Genomic DNA, 15,132 nt, shown 5'->3' on the forward strand with positions numbered 1-15,132 from the left:
AGCAACTCCAGGCGACATCTACATTGGCCTAGAAAGCAGTCTGGCTTCCTGGTAACAGTGTTCACCAGGTTTTTTCTCTTTTACTTCTGGAAAACAGTTTGGCGATTCCTCAAAACCTAAATTATCACATGATCCAGCAGTTCCACTCCTGACTACATATGCAAAGGAAGTGAAAGCACTGCATGGTTCAAAATACTCAAAATAGCCAAAAGGTAGAAGCACACCCAAGTGTCAATCAACAGATGAATGTATAAATGAAATGTCCTTGCTGATGGAAGTACCCTGAACAGACCCATGAAGAGGAAATCTCTAGCTATTCCAAGGGTGCTCCTTCTTGATGTTCTTAAGATTCTCCACAACAAAGGCTGCAGAGAGTTGTGAATGGAGATGATGAAAACAGTTTCCTCCCAACTCTGCACCACAGTGCAGAGTTCTGGCACCCAGAACCCAAGGCAACATTACTCATAAAAACAGACCCTTCAGCTCCCTCCTCTCCGCTTCACATCCCCAAAGCATCTCTCAAAAGTCAAAAACCAAAGAAACCAAACATAAAGAAGCAAACCAAACCTACCACCCTCACCACAGGAACTAACCTTAATCCATGAGCAAGGCCTTTCCATTCATAAACATCCAGGAGACATTTTGTGCTTTACTTATGATGGGCAAGAAGCCTCAGAGATACTGTCTGCTGCCACATAATAAATCATTGCACCCAAAGGAGTGGTGACCTCAGTTTCTCCAAGAACCATCAGGGGGTAGACTCTTTGCATCATCTAGGTTTCCACTCAAATGTCACCTCATCAGTGTCATTCTTACATCACCATCCTATTTTATGGTTTCTCTCCTGCTTCTAGAATGTAAGCACCATTAGTGCAGGGACCTTCTCACTGTGTGCCCAGGATGTGAAACAGGCCATGGCACGTAAGTGTTCAATAAGTATAATATTTCATGAAGAAATAATATTTTTTGAGTATTTACCATTTGCTAGGCACTGTTCTTAATGCTGTACACATAGTAAGTAATTTCAGTCCCAAAGCAATCCTATGAGGTAGGGAGTATCATTATCCACATTTTGTAGATGAGGAAACTGAGGCACAGGGAGGTTAAGTAGCAAGCCCAAAGTCATACAGCTCGTAATTGTTACAGTAATCTCCTGCTGCACAACAAACCACCCCCAAATTTAGTGGCTTAAAATAATAATGTACTCTTATTTGTTATGGTTCTGTGGGTCACTGGTCTCAGCTGGATGGTTCTAGCTTGAATTCTCTCATGCATTTACTACCAGTTAGGAGCTTGGGCTTGAGTCATCTGAAGGCTCACTGGGCTAGCCCTTCAACATGACTTCATTCACATGTCTGGCACCTCAGCTGAGAAGACTGGAACTACTAGGAGCTTTCTGGGCCTCTCTCTCTCCACAAAGCCTCTCTATGTTGGCTATGATGGCTATGTTGGGCATCCTCACAGCATGGTGGGCCTTATATGGCAGCTTCTTACGTTCTTGCCCCAGAAGTCATGCAATGTCACCTCTGCTCCATCCAATTTGTTCCAAAAGCAAGCCCAGATTCAATGCTGGGGGATGCCAGAAAAAGGCATGAATACCAGGAGGTGTGGTGATCGGGGAGGTCATCTTTGTAGACTCACCAGCACAATAGTGGAACTAGCATTTGAACCAGGCTGTCTGGCTCCAGAAACTACACTCTTACAAAATACACTCATAACCCCCATATCATGTTGTGTCTCTATTAGGAATAAATGAATACAGTCTTTACTTAATTTATGTAATTAGTGGGGCCTATTCTGATGATTTGGGACTCCAAAGGTAAATTAAAGTCTCCATCTATAAACAGAGAAAATTATTTGCAATTTTTAACTGACAATCTTTTCTCTACTTTGAGAAGTCTTAACGGTTACGGAATGCCCTTGGTTGATGATGGGGTAGGCAGCGGCTGGTTGAAGTAGGGAGGGTTTGGAAGCAATTCTGTGGACAAAGTCCATGATCTTATGAAAGATCATATTTTAAATGAAGAAAGGACATAGTGAGTAGGAATGGGTATTTCCAATGGGAACTCGCCATGCCCCAAAGGGATTACCAACCAGCTTGAAACAAGTTGGCTTGTAGACAAGTTCTGCACAAACACCACACTTCTATTCCTTATTACAGACCTGGAAGGGAGGTTAAAAAATAAATAAATAAAGCAACACTACCATTTATTGAGTGCCTGCTTGTGCCAAGCACTGTGCTAAGGGACTTTCATCTACTGCCTCCTTCAGTCTTCAGATTAACCTTACAAGGCATGTTTGACCATTATATCCAGGATACTAACTTTAGAAAGTCCCAGAAACTTAATCACATACCTAGTAAATTAAATGGCTGAACAGGGATTTGAACCTATGTCAGTCTGACTCTCCAATGCCCATTCTTCTAGTAACTGAGCAGTATCACACGTACTACCCTGAACCATGATCCCTGTCACCCTGTGCCACTGTTCATTGTTTCTGGGACACCTCCCCAATGAGTAAGAGCCTCCTTACCTCGCCCAGCCCCATTCAGGAATGTGATTTTTCAATTATTGCTGTTTCTGTGGCCAATCCAGCACCTGATCTCTGGTAGGTACTTTACAGTTTTAATGAATTAATGAATGACAATTTATTTGGAGGAGCTCAACTGTAGCCCAGGGATTTCAGAAGGTCTGTGTCTAGCAATCAAACCCTTATCATTCATTTCCAGGAGCATTTAGCAGGAGTAAAATTGCCCCTGGGTTCCCTGTGCTTTTCTTCTTGTCAGTCTGGTCCATGTAACAGCCCATCTTTGATTAAATGGTCTCTCCCTCCCTTCACATTTTTGAAAACACTATTTTATTATATGCAGTACTCAGGAGCAGCTTGGGGGTGAGGTGGTAAAAGAGAGGTGATATTTAGTGGCAGGGCTTGTGCTTTGGGCAGTTATAATTCCAACTCCCCACTTCTCTGTGGGTGTTCCATTTATTTTGGGATGTTTATATTTGTTTCTTAAAGACTTGCCATACTGACTCTCGTGATCGACCAAATAATGTATCTGAGAAAAACACTTATTTTCTCCAAAGTTCCTAGACTAAGAAACTCAAGAGTCCCTCAAAGTGCTATTGCCACCGTTGATAAAGCTGTTAACTCATAAGGTGCAACTGTCTAAGTTGAGAGTGGGGATTACAGTTTTCGTAAGATTGAAGAACAATCCATACACTAACATTTCTACGTACAAGAAACATGGGAAAGCGACAGCACACAAAAGCACTCTCCTGACTCTAAGCAGAGCAATGTGGGAAAAGAAATCCCACTTTGGGAGACCGAGGCGGGCCGACTGACTTGAGGTCAGGAGTTTGAGACCAGTCAACATGACAAAACCCCATCTCTACTAAAAATACAAAAATTATCCAGGCATGATGGTGGGTGCCTCTAGTCCCAGCTACTGGGAGGCTGAGGCAGGAGAATCTCTTGAATCCAGGAAGCGGAGGCTGCAGTGAGCTGAGATCACGCCACTGCACTCCAGACTGGGTGAAAAGTGAGACTTTGTCTCAAAAAAAAAACCCGAAAGAACTTCTTAGAATTAGGAGCCCTTTAAATGTTTCTCTGGTCTTCAGCATTAAGCAACCAATAAATGAGACTGTTCCCTTTTTTACTGTCAAAACCTGAGAGATTTTAAGGCATTTTCAAATTTATGGTACAATTCTTATTTGCCATAATTTCACATCATAAATTTAACTCTGGAGGTGGTCAAGGGATATAAAGGTAATTTAATCTGTCTTTTAAATAATCTTAAAAATCCTTTCTGAGTGTTTTAATTATACTAAATGCCTTCTTGATTTACACTACTTTAAAAAAAGTGTTATCTTTATGTTCTATTTTTATAGTGATGTTTCAGGAAAGAATGATTTTTGTTTGGTATGAATATGTTATTAAAGAGAATCCCTTTCAGAAAAAAAAATATACATGAAGACTTCATTTTCATGTTTTCTCATTTTCTTTTCTACTCATTAAACCTCTTCTAAGGCATCTGCTTGAACACAGCACTAAAAATACAAGCAGTACAAATAAGTATATTTATAAAACATAAAGTTTTCAATCAATAAAAACACTTGATTTCCATGTGAAAGAGCAAAGAAAAAGAAAACAAAAACAAGCAACAGAAGCCTTCAAAAGCAGGCAGAAAGCTAAACGAATTTAGAAAAACTGGACTGAGGCCCCAGTGGGAAAATGTCACCTACAGTGCTTGCTTATTTATTTAGGATTTATATTTGCCCTGCTTCCCAGAAAAATTTAAGGCAATAATGAAAACTTTTTAATTTTTCTGCTATCTTAATAACTGACATCTAATTGAACAGCTTATGTGCCATAAGAATTGTAAAGTTTTGGCTGGGCACGGTGGCTCACGCCTATAATCCCGGCACTTTGGGAGGCTGAGGAGGGCGGATCACGAGGTCAGGAGATCGAGACCATCCTGGCTAACACGGTGAAACCCCGTCTCTACTAAAAATACAAAAAAATTGCCAGGCGTGGTGGGGGGGGGGGCGCCTGTAGTCCCAGCTACTGGGGAGGCTGAGGCAAGAGAATAGTGTGAACCTAGGAGGCAGAGCTTGCAGTGAGCCGAGATCATGCCACTGCACTCCAGCCTGGGCGACAGAGCGAGACTCCATCTCAAAAAAAAAAAAAAAAAAAAAAGGAATTGTAAAGTTTCCAAATTATACTTTCTGGATTAAAAAATAAACAACCCCACCCCCCCAAAAAAAACCAAGCTATGGTGCTCTTATCCCATTCATATAGCCTTGGATATGCAAACATTTTCTGTTAGTTATACTCATTTTTACTATTCTTACATAAAAATAAATACTAACTCAAGCATTGGGTTAAATTACTATTCAGGCAACAGAAATAATGAGCCTAGTACAACCAATGTATACATATACATTAAAAAAAAAAAGCCCACAGTTAAGATTGAAATTTAAGTCTCTATATAATTCTAAATCCTACGTGCAGTTTAAAGCCAAGAAATATGTATTTAAAGTCAAAATTCCATTCCCCTATCTGTCCTGCTGTGGTTATACCAGGCAAATAATAGTTACAGGAATTTTAGAACCCCTTGCCATACCCTTAGGTATAATTAAGTGACTTTAAAGTTGAGTTCCTGCCTAAATTCACTATTTGTTTTCTCAAATTATACACCCAGCACTGATCTTACTAGACTATCACTATGTCTCAATTTTCACAAACCCTTTGCTCACCACTGCTGACTTTCTTCTCATGAAGCCGTATAAAAGTTATCGGGAAGACATAAATCCCAATCACATTTTTAATGTACTAGTTCCTTCAACTAAATAGGAATGCCATTTAAAATTGATCAGGCATCTGGAGGATGGATTAAGTATGATGACCTTAACATATGTAAGTTATAAAATTGCCCTCAAGGCAATGTTACAGGAATGGCTTCACATAATTGTTTATTAGGCATCTTTGGAAATATCAAGGCACATGTAAAATAACCCTGGGAAGTCAAACAAATCCTTACAAAGGATACAGTAACAACTTATCCAGTCTTAGAGTAGCACACAAGTAAAATGGGTCATACTCTTTGCACGAAGCAATAATTATTTTTATCTTAACTAATCTTAAGATCTTCAATAATTTTTAAAAGTGAAAATAAGCTTTATTCCAAATTATCAACACTTAAAACTGCTTACAGTGGGCATTATAATAATTTACACACATAACTGTTACCAATTCTCTTGTCTAACTGCTCCCCACAAGATTATAAACTCCCTGAGGACAGAAATTATGCCTTGTCTTTCTACCCCCACAGTCCAGTGCAATGCCTACTACATAGGAAGTGCTCAAAAACTCTTGGTGAATATTTGATAAATAAGTGCATGAGAGTATAATGGTATCCCTGAGTCAGAAAGTTGTGTGCTACCCTTTTCATACCATTTACAAGTATGACATTAGTTAAGACACAAGTTCTTTAGACTTCAATTTCCCCATTTATGAAATGGTCATACTAAGGTCTGTCACCCCAACCCCAGAGAATCGGATGCAAATAAAATAATTCAATATATTTGAAGGTATACCAAAAACTATATATACTATTATTATTTTTAGTTCCATGATTTCTATCACAAGTATACAGTCATGCATTGTTTAATGATGGAGATATATTCTGAAAAATGCATCATTAGGTGACTGTTGTGCAAATATCACAGAGTGCATTTATACAAACCTAGATTGTATAACCCACCACACACCTAGGCTATATAGTATAGCCTATTGCTCCTAGGCTACGACACTGTACAGCATGTTCCTGTACTGAACACTGTAGGCAAATGTAAAACAATGGTAAATATTTGTGTATCTAAACACAGAAAAGGTACAATAAAAATATGGTAATATAATCTTATGGCACCACTGTCATATATGTGGTAGTCATTGACTGAAATATTGTTATGGGATATGTGACTGTATTTCACTCTAGCTGAACAGAAAAACAGATGTAATTATAAAGATGGTAATACTTGAATTACCTGGAGAATCTGAAGATCTTTCTATGTAAGACAACTTATGCTTTTTTCTTCATGGAGTAGCTAAATAAGAAAAATTTTGCCACATACTTTTCACTTTAATGGGACTGCCTCTACCCATTGCCACATTCTCCTCCCATTTCTGTCAAAGGTCTGTGACTCTCTGGCCCTCCCACATCATCATCATCGTCGTCATCATCATCATCATCAGACAGGGTCTTGCTCTGTCACCCAGGCTGGAGTGCAGTGGCACAATCATAGCTCACTGCACCCTCTGACTCCTGGGCTCAAGAGATCCTCTCATCTCAGCCACCCAAGTAGCGAGGACTACAGATGCATACAACCACTCCTGGCTAATTAAAAAAAAAAAAAAATTGCAGAGACAGGGTCTCTTTACGTTGTTCAGGCCGATCTTGAACTCTGATCTTGAACACCTTGCTGCAAGCGATCTTCCTCCTCGGCCTCCCAAAGTATTGGGATTACAGGTGTGAGCCACCAGGCCTGGCCTCTCCCATATTTTCTTCATAAAGGGATAAAAAGTTGTATTCTAGGTGGACCCCAAGACTAAATTTTTGCTCAATGTTTGCTGATTTTTCTCAGGCTAGATTTATGCTGAGAATAACTGAAACCTTAAATAATTGGCTAATTTCAGTACTTTTAAATTATAAATAATAAAAACCTAATGATTTTTAACAATAGGACCACATATATGGATTGCCTCATTTTATGTTTGTTTATCATTATTATTATACTTTAGAGAAGAGGTCTCACTCTGTCGCCCAGCCTGGAGTGCAACGGTGTAATCACAGCTCACTCCAGGAGCCTTGAACTCCTAGGCTCAAGCGATCCTTCTGCCTCTGCCTTCCAAAGTGCTGGGATTACAGGCGTGAGCCACTGCACCTGGCCAGATCATCGCCTTTTAAAAACAGATTTGTAAATTATGCCCAGTTTTAAATCTAAGAACAGAATCAATTCCAGCGATCTCTGCATAACAATTGCTGTTTCAGTTAGATAATATAACAGCAATTGCATTAGACATTCAGATGTGATATTTGGTTTTAAGTTTGGAAACCAATTTTAGGCAGGGCGCAGTAGCTCACGCCTGTAATCCCAGCACTTCGGGAGGCCGAGGCGGGTGGATCACGAGGTCAGGAGATCGAGACCATCCTGGCTAAGATGGTGAAACCCCATCTCTACTAAAAATACAAAAAATTAGCTGGGCATAGTGGTGGGCGCCTGTAGTCCCAGCTACTTGGGAGGCTGAGGCAGGAGAATGGCATGAACCTGGGAGGCGGAGCTTGCAGTGAGCGAGATTGCGCCACTGCACTCCAGCCTGGGCAACAGAGCGAGACTCCGTCTCAAAAAAAAAAAAAAAAAAAAAAAGGAAACCAATTTTAAACAAAAATTCCTATATACCTGTTCAAGGAGAGTTCCCAGAAGATTCTAGGCTTTAAGTTTCCTCTGGTTTGCAGTTACTATAAACAAAGCTTCAGCTGGTTTCACTCAGCCACCCATACCATATGCAGCCAAAGTCAAACTCTAAATAGAGTTGCTTTCACAAGGTCTTATTTTTGCTATTAATGTCTTTTTCTTTTTTTTTTGAAATGGAGTCTCGCTCTTGTTGCCCAGGCTGGAGTGCAATGGCATGATCTCGGCTCACTGCAACCTCTGCCTCCCAGGCTCAAGTGATTCCTCTACCTCAGCCTCCGAGTAGCTGGGATTACAGGTGCCCACCACCACACCCAGCTAATTTTTGTGTTTTTAGTAGAGACAGGGTTTCACCACGTTGGCCAGGCTGGTCTTGAACTCCTTACCTCAGGTGATCCACCTGCCTCAGCCTCCCAACGTATGTCTACTTTTCTTTAAAAAAAACACAAAACACGTATTTGTGTCGAATCATCAATATGTATCTCTAATTCCATTATGGGAATTATAAAATGAACAAGTTATGAATGAAAATATCAAGGAACAGAAGTGTTGATGATTTGCCAAGTTTGCAATGAATTTATAATGAAGCTATTAATGGAATGGTGATCTTTATGCCAAGGGTGCCTGTGGAGCACAGAATGTAAGATGCCTGGTGGGCTCTGTCTCACTTCCCACTCAGGGCCTTGGGAACACATCCTAGCAGGTAGCTCCCCATGTGTTTATCACCTCTAAATTCACCTATGTGTCTCCTGCACCCAGCACCATGCTTCATGGGCTCTTCTAAATGTGTCCTGCCTATGTGGCAGTGAAATACATCACACCAGCTGTGTTTTTGTTCACAGTGGTCCACCCTCCCCTACTTCTTTTATGGATCTCAGAGATGTTTTACTGTTGTCTCCTGCATACAATCTCGAACTGCAGAAGAACCACTGTAATAGAGGGGTCCAGGTGGTGGGATGTCAACTTTTGGAGTTTCATTTCTTGCTGCAGGGCTTAATACAGGTGGGAGTTATTGGTTCTGGTTCTTAAATAAATTAGGGTGACTTATGCCTCACCCCAATCCTATTGTTCTTCCAAGCCTGCTTAGAAGACCAGTCACTACTTTCCAAAGGATTATATATACCTTAGCTGTCAAATCACATTTAACTCATACCCACGTCCCCGTATTTGAGAATTAGGGGATTTTATGCAGATGCCTTTTAGGTTATAGTCCCCAGAATCAACTCCTACAGTAAACTAAGAAACTCTCAACCCCATCATGGATTACAAAATATTCAACTATTTCTTAACACTCAAATTCTCTAATTTAGTCTCTAAGCATACATTTTTGAGAACACATACAGTAAAAGTAAAAAAGCTAAGACCTGTTAAGGCCATCAACTCTTGGTGATAAAGCTGAGTCAAGAGTCTTGAGTTCCAGCTACAGCTCCAACAACTACAAAGAACCAGTAGCAGCTTGCCTATTTGCAAAGCAGAAGTACAACTAAGCAGCACAGAGCACCTCTGTCCTCAACATTTTACGTGAGTAAAATTAAGCATAAAATTGTTCTATTAATAGCACAGCACTGTCCACAAGAAAAATTGTGATGACAGAAATACTATATTACATATTGTCCAGTAAGGCAGCCACTATCCACATGTGGCTATTGAGCACTTGAATGTGGCTAGTATGACTAAGAAACTAAATGTTTAACTTAATTTACATTTAAATAGCCAATACAGTGTGTTGGAACAATGCAGCTGTCTAAGAAATTGCTATAAAAATTTTAAAGTACTATAATGTAAGGACACATCTAAATTTCCAATCTGCGGGCTGTACTTTCGCATCAGAAAGTCCAACACGAAGGACTGGAAGTTTGGTGGTAACAACTAGGATTCACCTTTCTTAAAGCAAAAGTTAAATCAGACATTTCCCATTCTTCCATTGATATGATAGAGTTTAATGAAAACCATTTAGCGGTGAAAGCTACCATGCTGGGACACATCTCCAGTTTGGACGAACAGAATGGGAGGCCAGTGAGTGAAAGCAAGATATTTCCCCCCAGCTACAGGAACTACAGTTTAAGGACCACTCTGAGGCTTTCCCGTCTCCAGCGGCCTCTGTGATATTTTAATAAAAGTGATACTGAATCACTCAATGGGAACACTATTCTTGGTTTACTGACTGCAGGAACAGAAAAATGGGCTGGACCAACCAGCTTGGGAAAAACCTTTAATAGATGGCCTTGGACAAGGCCATAGTAGAGCACAGTCCTGTCTGGAATGGCTAAGCAGGGAGACAGAGCCTGGTGCATGTATCCTTCTAGCTGGTGCCACTATATCCTAACCACAGGCAGAGCTGCTGAGAAAACACTGTGGGCAGAAGACTCCGCATTTCTTCATCTTCTCTGCTACCACCTTGTCTACTCCACCATCTTCCCTCTCCTGGATACCACAACAGCTTCCTAATTGGTCTCTCTGCCTCTACTCTTAACTCCCTACAGTTCATCTTCCACGCAGACACCAGATAAGCTCATTCCTCTGCTTAAGATCTTCCAGTGACTCCTACTCAAAACAAAATTCAAACTCTCCACCGTGGCCCACAGAGTCCTGTTTACCTTCTTCGCTTCTCTTCCCACTGTCCCCTTGCTCATTCCATTCCAGCCACTCCAACCTCCTTAATTTGTTCTTCAGACAAATCAAGCTTCTTCCCACTCAGGCACTGAGTTGAAGCATTTTACACTATCTCATTTTGTCTTCACAGTAATCCTAAGGTTTAAAGGAGGTAGATCCTGGACACACAGTTTATGGTGGTGAAACTGGAATTTGAATCCAGGGAAGTGACTGCTGAGCTCACAGGCTTTCCCTTCACAGGACATCCAGATGGAGCATCCATTTAACTTCCCCACTCCCACACAGGAAATCATGCCTCTCCTGAGGCAAACCGTTCCTTTATCAAGGAAAGCTTTCACTGGACGTGCCCCCCAACCCCAAAGTGTAATGTCACATCAACCTGTCCGCAATACTCAGAACACATGGCCAACCATGAATTTCTACTTGGGCACATGACGCCTCTGAGCCATTGATTTTCTAGGGTCGTTTAAAACTTATGGCCATTTAATTACATTTAAAACACAATCACGATATGAAAATCAAGCTGCTTTTATTTTTGTTTCAGAGACTTATTTGACATTTATGTTAATAGTATTTCAAACTTATTTTCTATGACTTCTTTCCTGGCCACATGTGCTATAATAACATAATGAAATCTGTACCAGTTTGTGACATGGTTGGCATTTTACAAGAGGCCGTCAAGGCATGTAAGAGCTGAGTTTTATATTATGGAAGGGGACCTCTCATATCTGCCTGCAAAATGACCTCAGTGGGAATACCTTATTGCAAAGTAGGTTTTACTTTTACATAAAGTTGGGCTTCCCAACTGTCTGATCAAGTCAATTTCTATAATTGTTTCAGGCCTCAGCTTCCCCATCTATAAAATAGGGATGATAATAGATACTTTCTCATACAGTTGTTTTGAGGATTCTGGGTGATTATACTTGTTAACTACTTGGCATGGTAAATGCCTGGCACACAGTAACTGCTAGTTTACACATTCAGTGGGGGCTACTTTTTAAAAAATCTAAGTCCTCCAGTGGCACAATCTGACTGAAAGAAGCTCTCAGTGAACCAATGTATTCAATTACTAAACAACTTCCCAACAACGAAAAAGTGAAGAAGGTAACAGTCAATGCTATGCTGACTGGAAAGATGACTCACTCTAGTTGACTCTAAATCAGTTAAAAAATATATGGCTGTCTCTAAATCCAGCTTATCTTGACTCAGCATAATCTATGTTATTACTAATCAGCATGGACTTTTTATTGGCCCTTGGCTGCTATTTAGATTCCCACCCCCCCATTCTCTATTCTTAGACTGCCTTTAGAGGTGGTTTCAACCCAGGAACATTAAGTGGGCTTTTTAAATTTTTTTCTTTTTCGTTTCCTAATGGGCATAGAGTAGTCAAAGCACTATCTTTGATCTTCCATTTCCCACTGGGAATTTATGAAGGCACGAGCAACAAAAAACTTATGAAGGTCATTACAACAGGCCTTTGACTGAAAACAGCTTTAATTATGAATCTATAAAACTCAACTGAGTCACACTGGGCTTTCAGAAACACATCCGCTCTGAGAATTTATTCCTTCAAGCATTATCTTGTGCCCTTTGTAATCACTAATGCAGGACACGACTAGATCTATTATGTTAATAAAAATCTTCCCAATAGTTGGGGTAAATCCAACATTTCACTATTTCAGGCATTTGCCTCTTACTCAAATCCTAACACCAGAGGAAAAAGGCAGCAGCCTCACACTGTTGCCAACACCCACTTCCAGGAGAATACCTTTTTAAAAAATGCTTACTGTGATTTTCCAAGTACATTTGCTATTTGGAGGGTACACTCCAGGAAAACCTTCACTGCCAATAAATCCAGACTCTCCAGTAAGAATGCCACCACATGTGAAAACAGGTCTGGGAACATAAAAGAAGAAAAGATAATGTAATTTGAAACATGGTCTAACAATCTGATGTTACCTTCAGAAAGGTGTAGCCTATTAATATAAATAAAAGTTAATGTTGATTAATCAATGCTTGCACCATATAAGGGATCTGAAAATTTGCTAGCTCCTAGAATATTTAAATTACAGCCTGACAAAGCATTCAGTCCAGCTGCCATCTGTCTCCATCATAATAACACAAGATTATATGGATGTATAATCAAGTCCTCGGCATTGTGGCAAAGTCTTGTAGGAAAATGGTAAATACATCAATTTAACTGGGGGAGTGGGAGAGAAGGTAAGAGCCAGCCTGAATGAGAAGCATGGTTTTAAAGAAAGACAGGCAAGCAATTGGTTAATATAAAAAAGTTTGTCGTTCCCATATTTGGAGAGATGCCCAGTTCTCCTCCCCCTTTCTGAAAATCACTCGCCATTGGCAGAGCTTCCCATCGAAAGGGAGGCTGATGTTGATGGAGGCTGAAGAGGCGATGCCAAAGTTGGCCACCGGGCAGGTCCCACAGCCCAGCTCCTGGGGCCGTCCAGAGGTTGGCGAAGACTTAACTTTCCGGAGCGGCTTCCTAGGCGCCGCGCCGCTAGGGTAGTTCCCTAGTTTACGTCTCTGGGCAAAGCCTCTCGGGGAAGAAAAAAAAACAGCGGTAAACCAAAATCCACATATTTGGGCCCCAGTGCTTCCCTCTGGCCCCATAGACACGAGGAGAGGGGAGACACAAGTCAGATTAAGCCCCGCCACGTGGTGGCCAAGCCAGCTGCAGGGCCATCCGGCAGGCCGGGCTGGGGACCCAGGAGGGAGCCCCGCGAGCAAGGATGGGTCCCGAAGTCCGGGGCTTAGCCTACGCGAGGGTGGCGGACGCCTGCACCGCGCGGGAGCGCAGGGTCGCGCGCTGGGTCACCCAGGCGCGCCGAAGCGGGTTGAGTAAAGCAGCAGGCGAGGCTGCAGGGGTGGAGGAAGGGAGGGGAGAGAAAGGGAGCCCGGGCAGGGGTCGCGTTACCTCTCTGGGGACTGCTGCCGCGAGAGCTGGGTGGCGGCAGCCAGCAGCAGGCAGACTGGCGCCCAGGCGTTCGCGCCCCTCATGGCAGCGTAGACGCTCGGGGTTTGCACCCCACGGCGCCCGCGCCGGCACACACGCCCCTCCGCACCCACCGCGCTCACACCGCCGCTCACACTGGCAGCAGCGCTGGCTCACACTGGCGCTCGGCTGCCCGCGCGCTCCCTCTCACGCGCGCACCGCCGCGGGGCGGCCCAGGTAGCCGGGGGATACGCGGCCGGCAGGGCGGAGGCACTTTTAAAGGCGATTATGGTGCCGTCTGACTCGACGCTTAGTTTCCCCTGAGGAGCTGCTCTGGCAGCCACAGGCCACTGCTGAATATCCCGTTTGTTCTCCGGCGGCAGGAGGGGCGGCTCCGAGGCCAGAGCCGCCCCCTCTCGTGGGGCGGGCGAACGTCTCCTCCCGGCACCCCGGGACCGACGGGTCCTCTCTCGTCCAGCCCTCAGGGACCCCGGGGAGAAGAGGAACCCCTTGCGGAGTGGCACCCCAGCGGCCCGGACCCCGACGCCCAGAGACGATTCTCAGGGAGGGCTTCTGGTTTTGCTTTGGGGAATGTTTTTCCCAGTTGCTTTTAAATAAAAAGTAATAGCGCTTGCTGGCTGCTGGAAAGCCTGGGGGTCCTTCTTTGTCTCCTTCAAAACCCAGATCCAAGGAAAGAAAGGGAAAAGGGATTTTATTGTATTTTAACTTCTGTGCTTATTCTCTCTCTCTCTCTTTCTCTCTCTCTCTCTAGATACTTTTCTTTTTTTTACTGGTATGACAATGACAAGGAAGACAGTCTCTGTGCCGGGATTTAAACACGGGTTTTCAGGCGAGCGATTTCTGTGTGAACTGTCATTAAATGTCAGATAATGAAGACGGAACCAAATCAGCAAATCTCACCATCCCATGTCATGTTCTGAAAATGGTGTTTCTCTGCTTTGCTCTGTTCTTAGACCTTTCCAACAGCATCTTTCTGTGGTATTAACGGGTTAAAATTTACGGAGAATTCGTTTTTCTTAGACGAACAATTCTAGCCTTGTGGAATCAATACTCTCTTTTACTTAATTACAGAAATATAATTTTAAACATTTATTTTGTTAAGAGCTTCCCAATAACCAGGGATTAATAAAAGAATGACAGGAACAGACTAGATTCATAGAGATTTTTAATAATCACCAGCTATGGGAGATACAGCTTAACTTTGATGCCTCACGTTGTTCCTTCTAAATTGTTTTCACCTTTCTAAGCAAGAAAATTAAGTATTAAAGTAGTTCTTATCGAGACTTTATTTCTAATAATGAGCTGTTAAGAATCTAAACACGGGTGGGCGCGATGGCTCACGCCTGTAATCCCAGCACTTTTGGAGGCCGAGGCGGGCGGATCACGAGGTCAGGAGTTCGAAACCAGTCTGGCCAACATGGTGAAACCCCGCCTCGACTAAAAATACAAAAAATTAGCCAGGTGTTGCGGTGTGCGTCTGTAATCCCGGCTACTCGGGAGGCTGAGGCAGAAGTAACGCGTGAACCCAGGAGGCGGAGGTTGCAGTGAGCCGAGATCACGCCATTGCACTCCAGCCCC

General features: G+C 42.5%; 1 protein-coding gene across 1 annotated transcript in view; it reads right to left on the minus strand.

Annotated features, from left to right (window-relative positions):
- The window catches only part of PCOLCE2 (procollagen C-endopeptidase enhancer 2), a 72,233-nt gene extending 58,114 nt beyond the window's left edge, over positions 1-14,119 (minus strand). Inside the window, exons 1-2 of the mRNA XM_003826512.5 lie at positions 13,516-14,119; positions 12,371-12,479 (exon numbers count right to left, since the gene is read on the minus strand). Coding sequence (XP_003826560.1) covers positions 12,371-12,479; positions 13,516-13,598 — 192 coding nt within the window. The 5' untranslated portion in view covers positions 13,599-14,119. The remainder of the gene's footprint in view (positions 1-12,370; positions 12,480-13,515) is intronic.
- Between the last annotated feature and the right edge of the window lie 1,013 nt (positions 14,120-15,132).

Source organism: Pan paniscus, chromosome 2 (genome assembly GCF_029289425.2).
Source record: "Pan paniscus chromosome 2, NHGRI_mPanPan1-v2.0_pri, whole genome shotgun sequence".
In the NCBI taxonomy this organism is placed as follows: Eukaryota; Metazoa; Chordata; class Mammalia; order Primates; family Hominidae; genus Pan; species Pan paniscus.